This window comes from Tupaia chinensis, unplaced genomic scaffold (assembly GCF_000334495.1).
Source record: "Tupaia chinensis unplaced genomic scaffold, TupChi_1.0 Scaffold000058_1, whole genome shotgun sequence".
NCBI classification, from domain to species: Eukaryota; Metazoa; Chordata; class Mammalia; order Scandentia; family Tupaiidae; genus Tupaia; species Tupaia belangeri.
In genome coordinates, this window is record NW_006159516.1 from 726,155 (window position 1) to 745,648 (window position 19,494).

Sequence of the window (19,494 nt, forward strand, 5' to 3'; positions counted from 1 at the left end):
ATGGCATAGTGGTTATGTGGTTGGACTCCCATGTAGTCAACCACGGTTCAAATCCCAGACCTGGCAGCTTAAACTTCACACTGGCATGTGTGCATGTGTGCTCAAAATCCCGAGAAGAAAACAGAGGAGAAGGGATTGTAGCGTGGCCATCCTCCCTAGGGGGTGATTTCTTGCTTTCTCTCTCTCTGTCTCTCTGGCAAGTGCATGTGCCCTATAGCAAAAATCTCTTTAAAAAATTTACTTTTAATGTAAGTAGTCTCCATACAATGTTTGTATTGTTGTCTTTGTGGTATTTGTTGTTAATCTGAGATTAAAACTGAACTAGTAAGTCTATATTTTAGTATGCTAAATGTGGCCACAATGTATCTCAGCCCATCATGGAGGACTGACTAGAAAAGCCCCGCCCTGCTGTGGTAGGACAGGTGGTAGGGCACTGCTGCGAGGTGAGAGAGCCCCATGGGAGGCTCCGGTGTCGGATCCCAGGTTGGCCTGAACACCCTGAGTGTATCTGCAGGTATGTCTATGATCCTGGGTGACTAGAAGGCTTGGAGAGATCACAGCTTGCTGAGATCTTGTCTCTTTCTCTTTCATAAGATAAATAAACTTAAAAAAATAAACATAAAGACTAATGTATACAGACAGCAAAAATCCTTTTATTGAAAAGGGAGGTTTATCCTTACCACCGCCCTCAAGAACACCCTTCCTCCCCTTTTGCACATGTGCGGGTCAAGCTACTCATTGTCCAGTACTGTGATTTTTCCCATAGTATTTATCAAATATCTAGGCTTCCAATTAAAACTTGGAAAACTATTGAAAGGCTTCAGGACTTCATTGTGCTTCTCTCACGGAAAAGCTGTCTGACGCTCTAGATGGCATCCTTCACAAGGCACGGAAAGCTTACTGAATGAAGCAAGAGCACAGGTACTGAGGTCTCTGCAAGGAAGTTTCCATCCCAGTTCCCATTCTCTGAAGAAAGGAGAGGAGCCGGAAAACGAGTTAATAATTAATCATTTCTATGCGACGATGGTCTTCATAAAAATCCCCAAGATCTTGCCTATGTATCTCTTCATCTAGCCACTCAGCTGTACCCTTTATCAAATACTTTACTAAAATAAGAAACTGATAAACGTAAGTGTTTCCCCGAGCTTTCTAAGCCACTATAGCAAATTAATTAAATACAAGAAGGGGATCATGGTGAGGACAGAAGTCTGACTGCTTTTTCCTGTTTTAAAAATCTCTTTCAGAGGGCCTGGGATGAGTTACACCCACAGACATTAACAGGCCATTTAGACCCATTCGATAACAAAAATCTTCCTAAATTTTCTTCCTAGTATAGTATTCCTGTAATGACTGAGTCACACCCACACTTATTAAGAGACCATTTTGACTCATTTATAATAGGACTGCTCCAGCGTCCTGTCCTTGGGACAGTATCTTGTGACTGTACACAAGCCCCCTTATCTGTTAAAGTACACTCTTCACTAACTCCTTCCTCAAACCTACAAGCCCTGCTTCCACATGTCCCACCTTTTTTGGGTCAGGCCAATGGAAAGCTCTTCAATCAATCGTCTCCTTCTCAAAACCAAATAAAAGAAACCCCTGTACCTGATCACTCTGAGAGAGAGAGGCATGTCTTGCTTCCTCTCCGGGTCTAGGTCACTCAAATTTGTACCTAAAATTAAACTGCATTAATTATTTTTGCAGAGTTGGTTATTTCCGTCGACAATGGTAACCCCTCCCAGCCCAGACTTGAGATCAACATCTGAAGTGAGGGCAGTTTTGTGGGACGGAGCCCTTACCCTGTGGGATCTGACTCTAACTCCAGGTAGATACTGTCGAAATTGAGTTGAATTATAGGACACACAGGTGGAGAAATTCTTGGCGTGTGGGGGAAATCCATGTATCTGGTATCAGAAGTAAAGTATTTAAGAGTGCTGTGAATGTAGTAGAACAGTTATTTTTTTCTATTATATAGTACAGTATACACACACACATAGGACCCTCCACAAATACAAAAACCTAAAGACACTCAAGTTCCTTCTCTAAAATAGCATAGAATTAGCATATAAGCCACACACATGTCCCAGTATTCTTTAAATCTAGGTTACTTATAATACTGTGGAAGTCATCAGAATCAAAATGGAGTCATTTGTGATGATCATGTTAAGTCCTGAGTAAACAGAGCCTTGGGAAGGCCATGGAGGGGCCAATATCAAGTATGCCTAATAAGAACTGCCACATGGATTCTGCTCACAATACAGCCTTGCACAAAGGTCACTGCAGTCTTACACAGAAAGTGCTTCTGCGATGGCATCTACCCAGACACTGCTGGTCTGACTAGTGCTGATGCCACCCTCGTCAAGGACAATGGTAGCCACAGATAACTGTCCCCAAACAACCTATGTAGTCCCTCCTGTACTTCCTTGAGTATAATTATAGTTTACTATGGCAAATATTCTTCGGCATTGCGATGCCTATTTCCAAATAAACATTTTTCTTCTAGAGGGTCTATTCCTCTGCTTTCTTTTTAGAGACTGACGATACTTAAGACAATGTAAATGCTATGTAATAGTTACTATACTATATAATTTTATTTGTATTATTTTTATTTATTTATTTATTTATTTATTTATTTTTAAAAGATTTTTTTCCCATAGGGCATGTGTACTCACTGGAGAGAGACAGAGAAAGAGGAAAAGTGAGAACTCAACCCCCAAGGGGGATGGCCACACCACAATCCCTTCTCTTCCATTATTGTCTTGGGATTTTGGGTATACACACACATGCCCAGTGTGATTTTCAAGCTACTTGAGTCTGAGATACCTACTGCCGAAGTTGGCCATGTGGGATTCAGTGCCTTAACCTCCACACCACGTGCTAGCACAATTGTTTTGAGTTGTTCGAATTGTTGTATTGTTAGTATTTATTTATTTATTTATTTATTTATTTATTATTTCAGGTTTTTGCCATAAGGTGAATACCCTCACTCAGAGAAAGAGACATAGACAGTGAGAGGGAAATTGAGAAATCAGCCCCAGGGAGGATAACCACACCACAATTCCTTCTCCTCCATTCTCCTCCTGGGATCTTGGACATGCAAGCACATGTGCCTGACATGATTTTCAAGTTACCGGTCCGGGTCTGGGACGAGAACCACGGTCGGCCATGTGGGAATCCAGTGACGTAACCCCTTCCCCATCTGTCTCTATTCATTATTTTCTATCTGCAGTTAGCGAAATCACAGATGGGGAGCCCGCAGAATCAAAAGGCTGACTATACTCTTCTCTATGAGGGAGCGATTGGGTGTATGTATACACGGTACATCGTTTTTATGTGTATAAATTTCATTTTCAAGTTTAATTAAATAATGCCATGGTTCATTTCAGTTTGACATGTGCTAATTCAGTATGCTTATCTATATTTGCAGTTTATTTACCGTAACTAATTGCATAAATTGCAAACCTCATTGTTAGTTTTCCAGTGCACGAATCACTGTGGACATAATGTGTGCATTGTGATTAGTGACTGACCAGGTCGTTCTTTCTAAGTTTGTCAATAATTGGCCAGCACCCAAGTGTCACCAGTTCACAGACAGGAGCACGCAGAGTTGGACTGCCTCTTGTATCGCAATCTTAAACCTGTGAGGCATTTTACAAAATAAATAAACAAAAAAGCTTAAAATGAAGCAAAAGTAATGATGCTGAAAGTGAAAATCAAATAGAAGATAAACAGGGTTATAGAAGAAATAACAGATGATAGGGGTATTGCTACTTCCCCGTTTGAAGAGACTGGAGATATACAGCTAAAGGAATTTAGTTAAGGGAAATTTATCAACAAAAATTTAAAAAGTAGTTGTAATTAAAATGATAACCATGTTTCAGAAGGTTATACTGGAAAAAAGTCTTCACATTCAATGAATCCTTGGAGATATTTTATGACTTTCCAAAGGTAAAAGATAAAATGTTGGAAGTGCGCACAGACTTGGAATATGAACGTTTTAGAAGACATTGAAAACATGCTTCTTCATTTTGTAAATCGTACAAGAAGGTAGACACTATTTGAACTATTAAAAATTGGTTTTTGGAGGGACCAGCAGTTAGCGTAATGGCTGTTGCTGGACTCCCATGTAGTCGACCGTGGTTCTAGTCCCAGACGCTGGGCGAGTGTGCCTGCATGCCCAAGATCCCGAGAGGAGAAGGGATTGAGAGGAGAAGGGATTGCAGAGTGGCCATTCCCCGTGGGGGGTGATTTTTCGCTTTCTATCTCTCTGTCTCTCTCTGTCTTTCCAGTAAGCACATGCTCCCTATAGCAAAAACCTTTTTTCTCTGAAAGTTCTCTTTAAAATCTCTACCAATAAGCAGAATATTTGAATGCCTCGGCTTTCTAATGTTTTCATTACAATGTACTTTAACAGTATTAGTTTCTGTTTTTATCTTGTTCATTTTTTTAAAAACTTATTTTTAATTTATCCAGAGAGGGGCTGACCGAGAGAGAGCGGCGCAAGTGAGAAAACAAGCTGCCAGGCTCAGGACTCAGTTGGCCATGTGCGAGTCCAACACCCTTAACCACCGCGCCACCTGCTGGGCCCAGTTTCCCTGGCTTTTAAAATTCCCCTATCCATTTATGAGAGAGAATAAGAGACTTTTCAATATTTCAAAAAGAAAAATTAAAACTCAAGGAAAACGATAACATTTGCTGTAAATTACTAAGACAGTGCGGTATGATTCCAGCTGGCATGATAACGTTTGGAGTCCTCAGTAACGCTCAAAGTGAGCCTGCTCCATTCACATACCAGGAAAACAGAAAAGCAATGGCTTCATCTTCCCAGATTTCATCCAGCAGCAGGTAAACAGAACGCAGAGGTTAAAGAGGACGACCAGGGAACCAGCAGTTAGCCTAATGGCTATGTCGCTGAACTCCCATGTAGCTGACCTGGTTCGAGTTCCAGACTCGGTGGCTTAAACTCATGCCAGGCGCGTGTGCGTGCGTACCCAAGATCCCGAGAGGAGAATGGAGGAGAAGGGATTGCGGCGTGGCCATCTGGGGGATGATTTCTTACTCTTCGTCTCTTTCTGGTGAGCGCACGCGCCCTATAGCAAAAACCTCTCCAAAAAAAAAGGAGGGGGGAGGAAGGACGACCAAATCTCATTAAGAACAAAAACAAAAGGGTGGATCCCGGGGATGTGAATGAGCACAGTTACAGGACAGACAGTCCTTGTGGTACAGGGTCAGAGCAGAGATCTCAGGGAGACCAAGAGGAACTGAAAGGGTGGGTGGGGACACGGTCCTCTACTGCGCCTCGATGGCCTGAGGGGTGAGCGGCCAATCAGAGCTCTCAGCTGCCGCGTTCAAGCCAATCCTGTGCTGCCGCGCCAGGGCCACCCGGGCAGGGGCGCCGTTGGTGCCGTTACTGCCCCTACCTCGTAGAAAGGTCGGAGGACAGGGCAAATGAGATGTCGGTGGGACCACCCTGCCGAAGTCCCTGAGCGGAGGATGCGCTGTTTCCGGTTCGGTCCTGCTGCTGCGCCGACCTTGCAGAAAACCCGGTCCTTAGTTTCCTGCGGTGTGCAGTCTCCACCGACAATCAGCAATTCATCCCCAGGATTGCTCCAGTCTCTGTGATAACGGACCAGCCTTCCCGGTGAGCGTGGAGGATGGAAGAAGAGACTGAGATCCAGGATGAGACAGAAACTGTGGAGAAGACCACCAGTGCGGGAGGTACGGGGACAAAGGTCGTGAGCCGGCTGGCGAACTGCAATCCCCGTTGTTGTCTAGCATCCCCACCCGATCCCAGCTTCGAGTCCATAGTGCGAATCAGGCTTCATTAATAACGCACGCGCACGCACGCACGGACCCCACTCCAACAAAACGCCCCTGCTTAGTGAAGGCCACATTTCACTACAAGACTGCAGGTACTGCTCTAGAAACAGGGCAGAATGGATAAGAGAGCTCTCAGTGGCACAGAACAGCGGTCCGAGGCCCTTTAAAGGCTGTTGCTGCTGGTTTGGGGTTTATTTGTTTGCTTGCTGTGTATTTAAGTCTTGCAGAATCAACAATGGCATGTGTTTTCCTTAGGTACGATAACAAAGAAGATGCTAATCATTTCAAGTTTGATATGTGGAGCTATGGCTGTTCTTCTTTGGGGCATTTTAGGATTTCCTCAAAAACGTAAGTGAATAATTTCTGCTAAGCAATATTATTTGTTATTATTATCAACTCAGTAAGTTACCAATGAGTAGCCTTTCCCTCCCTCTTCAGACTTGGTCACCAGCTTACTTGCAGGAATGATCAGTCTTGGGCTAACAGGTGGCATGGAGATTAAGGCACTGTATTTCACACGGCTGGCTGTGCAGTTCAAGTCCAGGACCTGGTGACTTAAAAATCACAGCAGGGGGAACCAGCAGTTAGCGTAATGGCTATGTCGCTGGACTCCCACGTAGTCAACCACAGTTCACGTCCCAGACCCGGTGGCTTAAAACTCACGCCGGACGCATGTGCATGCGTGCCCAAGATCCTGAGAGGAGAATAGAGGAGAAGGGATTGTGGTGTGGCCATCCCCCCTGGGGGGTGATTTCTCCCTTTCTGTCTCTAATGTCTCTGTCTGTCTGGCGAACGCACGCACCCTATAGCGAAAATCTCTCCAAAAAAAAAAAAAAATCGTAGCAGGCACAGGTGCATGCATGCCCCAAATCCCAAGAGCAGTATGGAGGGGAAGGGACTGCAGCTTGTCCATCCCCTCTGGGAGGGCTGATAGTATGGAGGGGAAGGGACTGCAGCTTGTCCATCCCCTCTAGGAGGGCTGATTTCTCACTTGCATGTACACTTTCTCTCACTTTCTCTCTCTCTCTCTCACTTTCTCTCTCTCTCTCTCTCTCGAGTGCACATGCCCTATAACAACAACAACCAAAAAGAATACTCAATCTTTGGATAAGTACTTTTTTATCTTCAGGAACAGTGCTAGGTGCTGAGATACAAAAATTTAAAAAATGGGATTTCTTGTCTGAAAGGGATTTATCTTTAACAAACATGTAACCAAACGACTATAACATAATAATAACTACTAAATAGAAGCATGTTCAAATTGAAGCAGCAGAGGAGATTATAAATTGATTCCCACAGTAGTAAAGGAAGGCTTTTTGAAGGGAGAAGCGATTGTGCTGAATCTTAAGTAGCTCTTTTCCAAGAATTCCTTAGAAAGAGCATAGATGTCAGAGAATCACACCAGGTGTAAGTGTGATGTAGTTGAAATGAAGTATGGTGGGACTAGCAATTCTATTCTATTTCACTAGTACATTAGCTCTCTTCTTCCCACTGGTATTTCCTTTCTTTCTTTTCTTTTCTTTTTTTTTTTAGAGAGAGATTTTTACTACAGGGTGCATGAGCTTTCCGGAGAGACAGAGAGAGAGAGAGAGAGAGAGACAGAGTGACGGAAAGTAAGAAATCACACCCCCACAAGGGGGATTCCACGCTGCAATTCCTTCTCCTCCATCCTCTTCTCGAGGTTTTGGGCACCCCCACATACACATGCCCGGCATGAGTTTTAAGCTGCCAGGTCTGGGACTTGAACCATGGTCAACTACATGGGAGCCCAGCAATGTAACCATTACACCACCTGCTGGTCTTGTGTTATTCCTCTTTTATCTCCAAACTTTTAACACACTTTTCTTGATCCTCACTCTCAGGTCTGTACCCGTGTTTTCTACTTGTTCTAGTTGTAACAGCTAGTATAAACTTGTACATGTTCCCATCACACCTACTTACTAACTTGTCTCTACCCAGGTACTCTGCCTTGACTTCCGGTACTATAAATGCAGCGTTCATGTTCTGCCTTAAATCCGTTTTCTCTTGCTTGATAAATAGTATCACTTGAGTAACTCTCTTCCTCTCACCATCATTTCTTTATGTGTAACTAAAACATCTCTATCAGCAATACAACATGACGATGTCTATACTCCCGATATTAAATACACACACACACACAAACAGACATATAAGCACACAAAAAACTCATGAAATCCCGTTCTTCTTTATGCTACAAACTTATTTTCTTCTAGGTACAATAGCATCCCTGAAAAATTCCCTTTAATAATTCGTTTTCCTAATTTTTTTCCCCCTCATTTTGTACTTAATACACTCTGATCAGAGTTCCATATATGCTCTTGCCACCAAATTTGTCTTTCAAGGTCACCAGTAACTTCCATACTGTTAAATCCCAAGGTCTACTTTTAATCTTCATCTTATGTGACTTATCTGCGCTCTTTGGCACTACCTCTTCCTGAAAATAGTTTCTTCGCTTGACTCGTAAGCATCATATTTTCATGGTCTGCTTCCAACCTAACATATTATTCCTTTCAGGTTTTCATTATTTGTTCCTTCTTTTCCTTCTGGCTTCTTAACTCTGGTGTGCCCCAGGGCTCAGTACTTTGACAGGTCCCCATTCTGGGTCTCCTTGCATTCTTGGTGATCTCAACTAGACATTACTTACCACATTGAGTATCGGTGACTGCCAAGTACACAATTCCAGTCTGGGTCTCCTTCCTGAATTCAAACTTTAAAAATTAAGTCCCTGTACCTACGTGACTGTCAGTAAAATAAAGATCTCAAACTTAACATTGTCTAAGTTGAACTCTCTCTGACACATCTCCTTTATCTGTGGTCCTCTTCATCTCAGAACTAGTAACTTTATCTTTCCAGTTTAGAAGCCAAAACCTTATAGTCTCTCTTTCTCTTTATGAGAGAGAAGGGTAGGAAAAGAGGGAGTAAAACAGAAGAGAAATAAGTATTTCTGACAGTCTCACTGCACTGTGACCCACCTGCCTCAGCCTCCCAGTTAGCTAAGGTTACAGGTGTGTGTCACTGTCTGGCCCGCTTTAGACTGCTCTAGGAACCAGACCTGAGCCCCCCATGGAGTTCCAGCTTTGCTTAGTGGGGCCTTCCATTTGCACCACTGTGGTTGGACTTTCATAGTCATATATTTTTATTTTCCTTCTCATGTTCCAAATAAAATTAGAAAATTCTGGCTAGTATGCCAAAATATAACCAAAATCAGAGGGCTTTTCACCATCTCAGTCATTGTCTTCTTTCTTCTAGTGTTTATCCCTCTTCTACCTTTGACCCCCGAGAATGTCACTGCACAGTGAAACTATAATGCCTGCTGAAATGTGGTCCATAAAGGTGATTTACATTCTTAGAAGACACACTAAACAGTGAAAGGAAGCACGTTGAAATAGTTTTAATTATATTTTTTACTTAACCCAAGATAACAAATCTTTTATCATTTCGCCATGTAACAACAGAACAGTTATTAATAAGGTTTTCACATTTCAATTCTTACTAAGTCTTCATATTCCATATGTATTTTATACTTACAGCCCAACTGAATTTGAACTAACCATATTTCGAGTGCTCGGTAGCCACATCCGGCTAGTGTCTACCTTATGGGTCAGTTCCAAAGTCTATTTTTAACAAAACTAATCAGGTCTGTTGAGGATCCTGTAATGGCCTTTCATTAGCTTGGAGTAAAGGTCTACCAATGGCCTCAAGGTCTTCTTGAATCCAATCATCCCATTACCTCTCTGATTTTATCTCCTACTATTTGTCTCTTCACTCAATCTTCTCCAGTCACATGAACATCCTCACTATTTTGTGAACAAGTCAGGCATACTCACCTTGGTCCTTTGTAAAATTTCTTGCTGTTGCTTGAGAAGATCTTCCTCTGTAACATGCATATGCCTCATTTGCATACCTCCTTCAAGCCTTTTACTAAATATCACCTTCTCATTTGATCCTACCCTGATTACTGTACTAAAATTACGACTCTTTCCACCAACAATCCTGATTCTTTTTGCTGTGATCTATTTTATGACAATTAATTGTAGATATGTAAGTCCCATAAGAGCTACATTTGTGTATGCTATATATACTGTTGAATTTCCAGAGCTACCAAAAAATGCATGTGGTAGATGCTCAACTCATATTTGTTGAATGTACAAATGAAATAATTAATGAATTAGTTAATGAATGAGAAGATTGGTCTTCTGGTAACCCAAAGTTTGAACTAAACACTTGCATTAGTTGTTGATTTCAACCTGACAATTTAAAATAATTTTGCTTTTGATGCTCTGAAATATTCTTGGTGACCTGATTTGATACCTGGTCTGCCCGTATGCAAATCCACACTAGTTTTACTCTTCTATGTGTAACTCTTCCCATGAATGAGTTTGACTTGAACACTCATTTATTTGAGCTGTGAAGTGATACTCTCAAATCTTGTTTTTTTCTCAGGGTTAAACTTTAATAAGTAACTTCATTTAGCCTATGCAATAAGTTAAGGAGTAAAATGTGAATAGTATAAAGCTAGTAAAATTCCAGCATTTTTCTTTCCTTCCAGTATGTAAGGGCAAAGGACAAAGAAATAGCTTCAACTCTTGGAGAAATGCTGTTTTTGGAAAACAGTTAGTCTCGGTTAAGTCAATAATAAGAAGTAAGTCCTCGTAATTATGAACACAGGGAAATCTGCTTATTTACAGTGAAACTTGGCCTAGATGGCATGGCAACTCTTAAAAAGAGAAATGAATTAATAAAGAAAATTTCAATCCTATGGGAAAAAAATGAGAGAGTAAATGCCTAGAGGATATTGCATTTTGGGGAATTTGTGTATAATTGTTGTTTTAAATGGTGCATAAATCTTCCTTCTACAGTGTTAAGTTTTTTCATGCTCTGTTTGTGATACTCAGTTTTTCTTGAGCTGATGTTTAAAGATAAATCATTCAAACTGAATAGGGAAGTAAAATGTATTCTATCAGTCCAAACTATATGAGTGTCTTTTATGCTGAAAGTCAAACTCTTCCTTTCTCATACTTTCTTTATTTAAACATTTTTTTCCTCTATCATATGTCAATTTTAGTTGGAATATCAAGGATATTTAAAGAAAACTCATGCTTAGAGGAATTAACTATATGTCCAGAAGGCTGGATTCGAATTAATAATACTTGCTTCTTTAAATATGAAAAAGAAGCAACTTGGAAACTTGCACAAGACAGCTGCAGAGCCTCTCATGCATCTCTGGCGAAGGTCATTTCCCAGGAAGAAATGGTTAGATTTCTGCTTTGCAATATTAATCCATTTAACTAACTGAGCAGCTAGTATATAATAGACATATTTCTAGGGTGTGGCACATTAGTCAACAAAACAATCAAAGATAGTTGCCCTTGTGGAGCTTTCATCCTAAGGAAAGAGAAAAGCAATGAAAACTAATCACAATAAATATGTAAAGCATACAGTATATTAGAAGTTAGTGTGATGTAAAAACTTATATAAATTAAAAGATATAATGAGCCTGCCAGGTGAGTAGGCTGCAGAGGAGGTCTACGTCATTGAGATGATGACATTTGAACAAAGATGGGAAGCAATTAGTCAAGGGAGTATCTGAAGCATGAGCTTTCCAGGGAAGGGAACAACAGGAGCACAGGTCTTCCTGCAGGTGCATGTCTGAAATACTAAAGGAAAGGAAAAGAGGCCGCCAGTCAGCGTGTCCAAAATGTGGGTGAGAATGAGGGATGTCAATCACTAGGATCGTGCAGGCTATTTTAAAGACTTTCATTTTGTGCTTCAAGTAAGTAGGGAGATAGTGCATAATTATGAGCAAAAGTATAATATAATCTGACTGAAGCTTTCAAAGAATCGTTTTCTTTGCTGCGATGAACTTGGCTACCGAGCGGGCAATGTAAAGGCAGGGAATGGCATTATCAGGCAGTTGCAATAACCCTGGCCAGAGAATAGTGCACTCAGTCAAGGGCAGTAGCACTGGAGGTAGTGAGAATGAAGAAAACTAGGAGCGATCCATTACAGCACTCTGTCTTTTGTAAAAGGAGTCTTTGATGCAGAATCTGGGGTCTTCTTCATATTGGTTTGGACTGCACAAACACAGTGAGCACAAATTCTGGATGTGGGCAGATGGATCTATGTACACCAACTGGTAAGCCTTAAGACCTTTCCTTAGTATAAAGTGTGTTAAAGCTGGCAAAGATTCTGAGTCTGTAATAACCCCCTCTGCGGTTTTCTCTACACCATCCATCCCCCTGAAAGACCTTTCTTCAACAAATAGATACCAAAGAGAACCTGCAGACACATTCACGTTCTTCAGTGAGAGTCTGGGATCGTATACTGATACCTGCCTCTCTAGGCGACCCTGGACTCTACCATGTGCATGGCACAAGTGTGCCATTTATCCTAGACGAGACACAGGTCTCGGTGACCCTTGCCCCTTTCCACTTGGGACTTTGCCTTTTGTTTGTTGTTGCTTGACCTCTCATGGACATGAGAAGAATGTTTGTAAACAAAGCAACTAGGTTCTGTAGTATACTACAAAAAGGAATATATATGATTTCTTATATATATGATTAACACATACATATTAATCATATATATGTTAATCATATATATGTGTACACATACATATACTTTTTTTCAAAGAAAACTAGTAGAATGAAATTTGAAGGTATACAGCATAGTATGGTGTTCTTGGCTGAAGCTGCTGAATACGATAACATCCTTGATTTCATGATCACACACCCTGCGCATGCTTTGAAAAACTACGTTGTACTCCACAAAGACACACAACAACTAAATGTGAGTAAGAAATTATAAAATGAAATGAATAAATAAGGGAGTATACTGAAGCCTAGACTTCCTATACTCACCTGTAGCCTGGTATGGAAGAGAGTAAATTGGAAAAAGACCATCTTTACCATAGATTACCTTTATTTAAAATTCCGGAATTTCTGTGTATTCTGTGTAGTTTGAAGAACTAATTGCCTTCTTAGCTCCCGTTTTTTGTCCCCGAAACATTTACATTTTTCTAACTTCAGGGCAGAGAAAGCAGAGTGAGGGACGCTGAGCTCTCCAAAGAGGGCGCCATGAGGTGTAATTTACGAGCGCTTACGTCGACGCTGAGCTCTCCAAAGAGGGCGCCATGAGCTGTAATTTACTGACCGCTTACGTTGTGGGAGATACTAGTTCTGTGGTATTTTTGTGGCCGACATGATATGACATATATGACATGGTAAAGTTAATAGCAGAAGTTTCTAAATGTAGAGAAACTTTTCCTGTGTTCATTGTATTAACATCCATCTGGGAGTGAAAATACACAATGGTTGAGAGCAATGATAACGTTTTTAACATTTTTTTGTTTTTTGACAGAAAAAGGGAAGTTTATTGAGAGAAAGAGTGCCCGGGGGGCTCGGAAGCTAGAGGTGCTTCGGCCCACTCTGTTGAGGAGACGTGGTATATTTGTATGGGAGGTGAAGAGGTAGGGTCACAGGGATGGTGGGTCCTTTGATTAGCTGACTTGTCACTTATCTGCCCATCTATGGGCATCACCTGCCAGTAAGGGTAAGCTCTAGTCAGAGGATTCTGGCCAGAGGTTGCTGCAACCATCCCCATATTTTCTGACAGGAAATTACCTAAAGGTCATTCAGGTGCTGACCTAACATTCCCAGACTTCATCTTTTGTTTTTTAAAAAAATGTCCAGTTAGCAGGCAAACACTGGTTAGTAGAGGAGCCACAGTAAAACAAGCCAGCATTAAAAAGGCAGGTTAAAATGTGAAGAGAGATTAGGCCTCAGAACTCTCTGGTTCTCTGTCTTAACACTTTCTTCAAATATTGGCCAACTTGACATTTATAAAATTCCTTTACAAAATTACCTTCCTAATTCTTTTCTCTCTTTCCTGTTTACTATTATTTTTCTATGTTTCTCTCTTCTTAGAAGTTTACTTTTGGTACTAACCTGAACCTCTTATCTAAACAAAAATTAGTATTTCAAAGAGCATGTTTTTATTTGTCACTTTTTAATTTTATTTTTTATTTTTTTAGAGAGCGAGATTTTTTTGCTATAGGGTGTTTGTGCTTGCTGGAGAGACAGAAAGCAAGAAATCATCCCCCAGAAGGGATGGCCCCACCACACTCCCTTCTCCTCCATTCTCCTCTAGAGATTTTGGGCACGCACACACACACATCTGGCATGAATTTAAGCCACTGGGACCTGGACTCAAACTACGATCCACTACAAGGGAGTCCAGTGACATAAACATTGCACCATCTGCTGGGCCATTATTTGTCACTTTAAGGGTTATCTGAAGCTTGCCCAGTGAGACTTCCAGATGTCCAAGGGGAGCTCTTGGAGTATCAGGCTCCATCAGTTCCTCAATTTTAGAAGCCAGCATGGACTCAAAAATCCTGGGCTCCCGTCAGAGTTCAGAGAATTCCTGTCTCTAGTGACCAACTCCTCCACATTGGAGACAAAGTCCCAGTGGAGGCAGATGGGATGCCAGTCATGGGCATTGTCCAGTGCCAAAACCATCTGTATAATCACATCAGTCTAAATTATTTTTTCTTAGAAAGATCTCGTTATAACTCAGTCATATTTCTTTTCCTTTCTTTTCTTTCTTTTTTTTTTTTTGGAGAGGTGTTTTTGCTATAGGGCGCGTGCGCTCGCCAGACAGACAGACAGAAAGATAGAAAGTGAGAAATCACCCCCCCAGGGGGGATGGCCACGCCACAATCCCTTTTCCTCCATTCTCCTCTCAGGATCTTGGGCACACACACATGCCCGGCCTGAGTTTTAAGCCACTGGATCCGGGACTCGAACCACGGTCGACTACGTGGGAGTCCAGTGACATAGCCATTATGCTAACTACTGGTCCCGATAACTCAATCATCTTTCTAAAAACCTTATCTCCCAATGAGTTACATTCTGAGGTACTGAAGTAAGGTATTCAACACCTGAAATTTGTGTGAATGTAACTGAGTCCAGAACAGGTGGAGAGTTTTCAGTTGGGACTAGAGAATGCATAGACATGGCGTGCACATCTGTTTTGGCAAGGAGCAGGATAAAAATTCAAAGGTATCTTGGAAGTTTGGAAAGTGTACATCAGTTCTTCAAAGTTCCCCAAAAGCGAAGTACTAAAATCATTTTAATTATAATAAACCAGAAATTTATTATGACTCACCATGCTATTTCTTCTTTTTGAATTTTAAATTCCATGTTTATATATGACCTAAAATATTAATCCTTTCTAGATATTTTACTTATGTATGTGTGTCATAACCTATCAAATAAAGAATACCTATTTCATGTTGGGGATGGTTCTGAAGAGTGGCTGCACTCAGCCACATGTACAAGAGGACTTCCAAGAATTGATGAAAACAAAGGCATCAAAATATGAATTTATTTTGGTGCAAAAAAGTTGTGAAATCCTTGTGTGGTTTTTCATAATACACATTTTCCCATGAACATTTTGAAGACCTTTATATTTGAGAATTAAGATGATCCCAGAGTGTGTGAAAAGTGTTCAGTGAGGGAACCAGCAGTTAGCGTAATGGCTATGTCGCTGGACTCCCACGTAGTCGACCGCGGTTCGCGTCCCAGACCCAGTGGCTTAAAACTCACACCGGGCGCGTGTGCGTGTGTGCCCAAGATCCCGAGAGGAGAATGGAGGAGAAGGGATTGCGGCGTGACCATCCCCCCTGGGGGGTGATTTCTCGCTTTCTGTCTCTAATGTCTCTGTCTGTCTGGCGAGCGCACGCGCCCTATAGTAAAAATCTCTAAAAAAAAAAAAAAAAAGTGTTCAGTGAAATGTCAGTTATACTCTCCATCTCATTATAATTTCTAAGTGGCTAAGTAAATTGATTTATTAATTGTTATTCTAAAGAATAAAGGGCAGAATACAATCCCTCACAAAAGTATTCACAAAGTTACTACACCATCAAGACACAGAGTTCCAGGACCCTGTTGTTGGTGAATTTCCATAATGTCCAACTCTTCCCACCACCAGTGTCCTGAGTAAAGTTTAGAGGTTGATAATGATGCAGGATATTGGGGTGACTAGGCCAAATACCAGCACAGGATCTGGTTTTTGTCTCACACTCTTGAAAAATTAGAGATGCAGACATGGAAAGGGGATAGCAAAGTGGCGTTTTTTTTATTATTTTTTTATTTTTTGAGCAGTCTTTGCTACAGGGCACATGCGCTCGCCAGGAAGACAGAAAATCACCCCCCAGGGGGATGGCCACGCTGCAATCCCTTCTCCTCTATTCTCCTCTCGGGATCTTGGGCACGCACACACGTGCCCAGCATGAATTTAAGTTGCCGCGTCTGGGACTCAAACCGCGGTTGACTACATGGGAGACCAGCAACATAGCCATTATGCTAACTGCTGGTCCCATGAAGTGGCGTTGATTAAGAACGAGAGAGAAGAACAGAACTCCTGAGCAGGGAAGAGGTCCCAGAAATGGTTGCCAAAGAGAAGCAGGGGCGAAAGGCGTTTACCCCAGCAAGGAGGGACTTCCGCAAGTGTTTTTCTCTTAGGGATTACATGTCAGGTCATTCATGTCATTATCATATTTGGAAGTACGCTCACAAATCACAAGATTTTACACATACAGTTTTTAAATTGTTATTATTTATTATTATTACTGTTGCATTTTTTTAAAATTTGCTGTAGGGTATGCATGCTTACCAGAAAGAGAGAGAGAGAGAAACAGAAAGAGAGAGTGAAAGTGAGAAAGCAAGCCTCCAGGTCCTGAACTCGACTTGCCGTTGGTCATGTGGGAGTCCAGCACCTTAACCACCATGCCACCTGCTGGCCCCAAATAATTAGATCTTAGTTAATTAACATTTAGCCGAAAGACAGTCTGAAGTCTGAGACTCACAAAGTTTTCAAGTTTAAGACAAAGCTTTGTGGTTTTTCTGATGTATTATTCTTTGTGTTTCTAAAACATAACCTCAGTTAGATCCCCTTGTCTTACAGATACAAGTCTGTATGTCATGTTCCCATTTCCCAAATTATAGCCCATGGTGAGTTATTGTTCAAGGTCCTTTGCTGTGTTGCTTTCCAGACCAAGAGAGACTTCACTCTTTGTTTGGAATGTAGCAGTGATAGGGAAAACAGTTTTAGCTGTCATAATCTCCAGCAGGTTGTGAGCAGCTCTGGCTATAAGGCGTTCTCTGTGTGCAAGCACTGAGAGCTAATAATGGATTTCTTTTGAGAACCATGAATCTTTTTTTAATTAATTATGTATTTAATTTTATTTATTCATTCATTTATTTTAATTTGAAGACACACACACACACACACACAGAAGGAAAGCAAGCCAACAGGTTCTGGACTTGAACCTGGGTCGGCCATGTAGGAGTGTCCAGCACCTTAACCACCACACCACCTGCTGGTCCCATCTGTGAATAATTTCTATTAAAAGCTTGACCAGAGTGACTCATTGTGTAAGTTGGCTCCAGCCCCAACCTATCTCTTACTCAACAGAAGGTGAGAAGCAGCTATTGCACTCCTCCACTCCTTCCACCTCCCATACTTGGAAGCATGGTCACCAAGGTTTACCTTCTGCAATTGAGGCTATGCCCAGTTATTTTTTTCATGAAACCTAGCAAATAAGAATGAATCTTTGTTTTGTTCCAGGTTCAATATTGAAGAACACGGCGACTGTACCTTCATAAGTAAGAAAGGCATAAGTAGTGCCAATTGTGATGAAATAAAAGACTATATTTGCAGCAGAAAAAGCTACTGTCCTTAGATAATGACTTCTCTCACACAGGAAATAAAGTAATTTAAAAAGAACCTATTCTTTCTTATGCATTATAAATCAATATGGATGCATTTTTCTTCCCTTCAAACATATATTTTAAGTTGATAATGAAACCTTAAATGGTCTTGAATCTCCATTTGAATAATTATCAAGTCTGGAAATTAAGCTAGGTTGGAGAGGGAACGTGAGAAGTCTTCCCCCAGGGGGAATAGCCACACTGCAATCTCTTCCTTTCTCCTCTGGGGATTTTGGCCACATACACATACATCCAACATGGTTTTCAACCTAGGGAGTCCAGGACTCAAACTGCGGAGCTGGTCACGTGGGATCCAGCACCTTAACCATCACGCCACCTGCTGGCCCCATTGAGTTAAATTTTACATGGTGTTACTGCACTCGGGGGTGCAACAGTTAGTCTTGTCAGTGCTGATTCTCCAGCAGTGCCTCGATGGAACAGATTAGAGGGTAAAGGGGAAGGGAGTGAAACCTATCTTGTCTGGAATGAAATTCAGCCTGCCTTAACGGATAATGAAATGCAGCATTCAGTGAGCACTAAGAATATTTTGCTCGGCCTGGAGTGGCATGTGAGCCATCTAGAATTGGAGAAGAAGGCCCATGGAGGAAACATTCAGAGATTGGTTAGCATTCTCTCCCTAGTTCCACCCTCAGAGACCAGAGCCCCTGGAGATAAAGTTCATACCGAACCATGAACAAATTGCTGTGATTTCCTAGATCCTTAGCCAAGCAACTGAACGGAAGAATTACGTACACTAAATGGATGTGTTGTTACTGAAACTAGTGAAGGAATAAGGTTTTGTGCTGTGAATCATGGAGCAGAACTTGACTGTTTAGAGATGGAGAGGAAGGAAGTCCTGATGAGGAAGAAATCATGAAGATCTCTCCAGGGTCTCACAAAACTATGGAATCGAGAGCCCAGGTAATCCTTCCACAGGCCTCGAAGGGGCGGCGGGTTAACATCTGGCTAATCTCTACTCTGGTAGTATTTTACTTTAACCTAGCTTTATATTCATTTTCACATTTACTAATATAATGAGTCATTCTCTTTGGAGCATTCACTCACACCATGAGCTATGCTAAACTGTTTCTTCCTTCATTAGTACCTTTTTTATATCTTTTATTACAAATGGGGCATATGGCAACTATCTACCCAAGACTATATGAGATTTACCACGTTTTGGGACCAGCAGTTAGCGTAATGGCTATGTCGCAGGACTCCCACATAGTCGGTCTTTTCTTTCTCTACGGGGACTGGGATTCCATGGTGTATAAAATGTGTTAGCAGATTAAATTCAGGCTTTGTTAAAATATAACTTGTACGCTGTGCAAGAATAAACTTTTCTTCTGATTACTGTGCCACGACAGATGACTAGCATCAACCAAAAGGGAGTGTGGAATGGGACCTGTGCATTCTGAAGGTCATGGTTTAAGTAACTTCACTAGAGACCTCAGAGTGATGACTCTCATCAGACGGCTACCTCCGTGCATCTCCTACTGATGAGACTGCCATCCAACTGTCCTGAGATGGAAATGACATTAGAATGAGTGCCCAGTGATGAATATCGGGTAGATGAGGAAAGAGAAGGGACCGAAGGATGGGGTTGGGAGTGAACCTGAACATGATCATGATGGACAGAAATCTGGACATTTTATAAAGCATACTTTTCCAGGCTAGGCAAGTATATTTCATCCCCTTCCACCCTAATGTAAATACCAGCATGAACCTATTTTAAAGACTTTTGTTCCCGTATAGGGCATGTGCACTCACCGGAGAGACAAAGAGACAGAGAGAGGGAATGAGGAATCACCTCCCAGGGAGAATGGTCATGCCACAATCCCTTCTCCATTCTCCTCTTGGGATTTTGTGCACACATACA

General features: G+C 41.5%; 1 protein-coding gene and 1 long non-coding RNA gene across 6 annotated transcripts in view; one reads left to right on the plus strand and one right to left on the minus strand.

The window, feature by feature from the left end:
• Positions 1 to 685: 685 nt before the first annotated feature.
• On the minus strand, positions 686 to 5,554 carry LOC114010004 (uncharacterized). 2 transcript variants are annotated; one of them, XR_003551398.1, is made up of 3 exons: positions 5,421 to 5,554; positions 1,800 to 1,904; positions 686 to 966 (listed from the first exon to the last, which is right to left on the minus strand). It is a non-coding gene; the product is annotated as an uncharacterized LOC114010004 (long non-coding RNA). The 2 variants fall into 2 exon arrangements; XR_003551399.1 differs by lacking the exon at positions 686 to 966 and adding an exon at positions 1,508 to 1,672.
• LOC102490673 (C-type lectin domain family 2 member F-like) overlaps positions 5,176 to 19,494 on the plus strand; it is a 16,593-nt gene continuing 2,274 nt past the window's right edge. The window contains exons 1-5 of one of the 4 annotated variants that reach the window (XM_006141574.3): positions 5,360 to 5,912; positions 6,076 to 6,168; positions 10,907 to 11,094; positions 11,871 to 11,977; positions 17,473 to 17,616. In XM_006141574.3, coding sequence (XP_006141636.1) covers positions 6,093 to 6,168; positions 10,907 to 11,094; positions 11,871 to 11,977; positions 17,473 to 17,587 — 486 coding nt within the window. In that variant the 5' untranslated portion in view covers positions 5,360 to 5,912; positions 6,076 to 6,092 and the 3' untranslated portion in view covers positions 17,588 to 17,616. Of the gene's footprint in view, positions 5,913 to 6,075; positions 6,169 to 10,906; positions 11,095 to 11,870; positions 11,978 to 13,200; positions 13,310 to 17,472; positions 17,617 to 19,494 lie in introns of all 4 variants that reach the window. The other 3 variants (XM_006141573.3, XM_014592506.2, XM_014592503.2) reach the window with 3 other exon arrangements.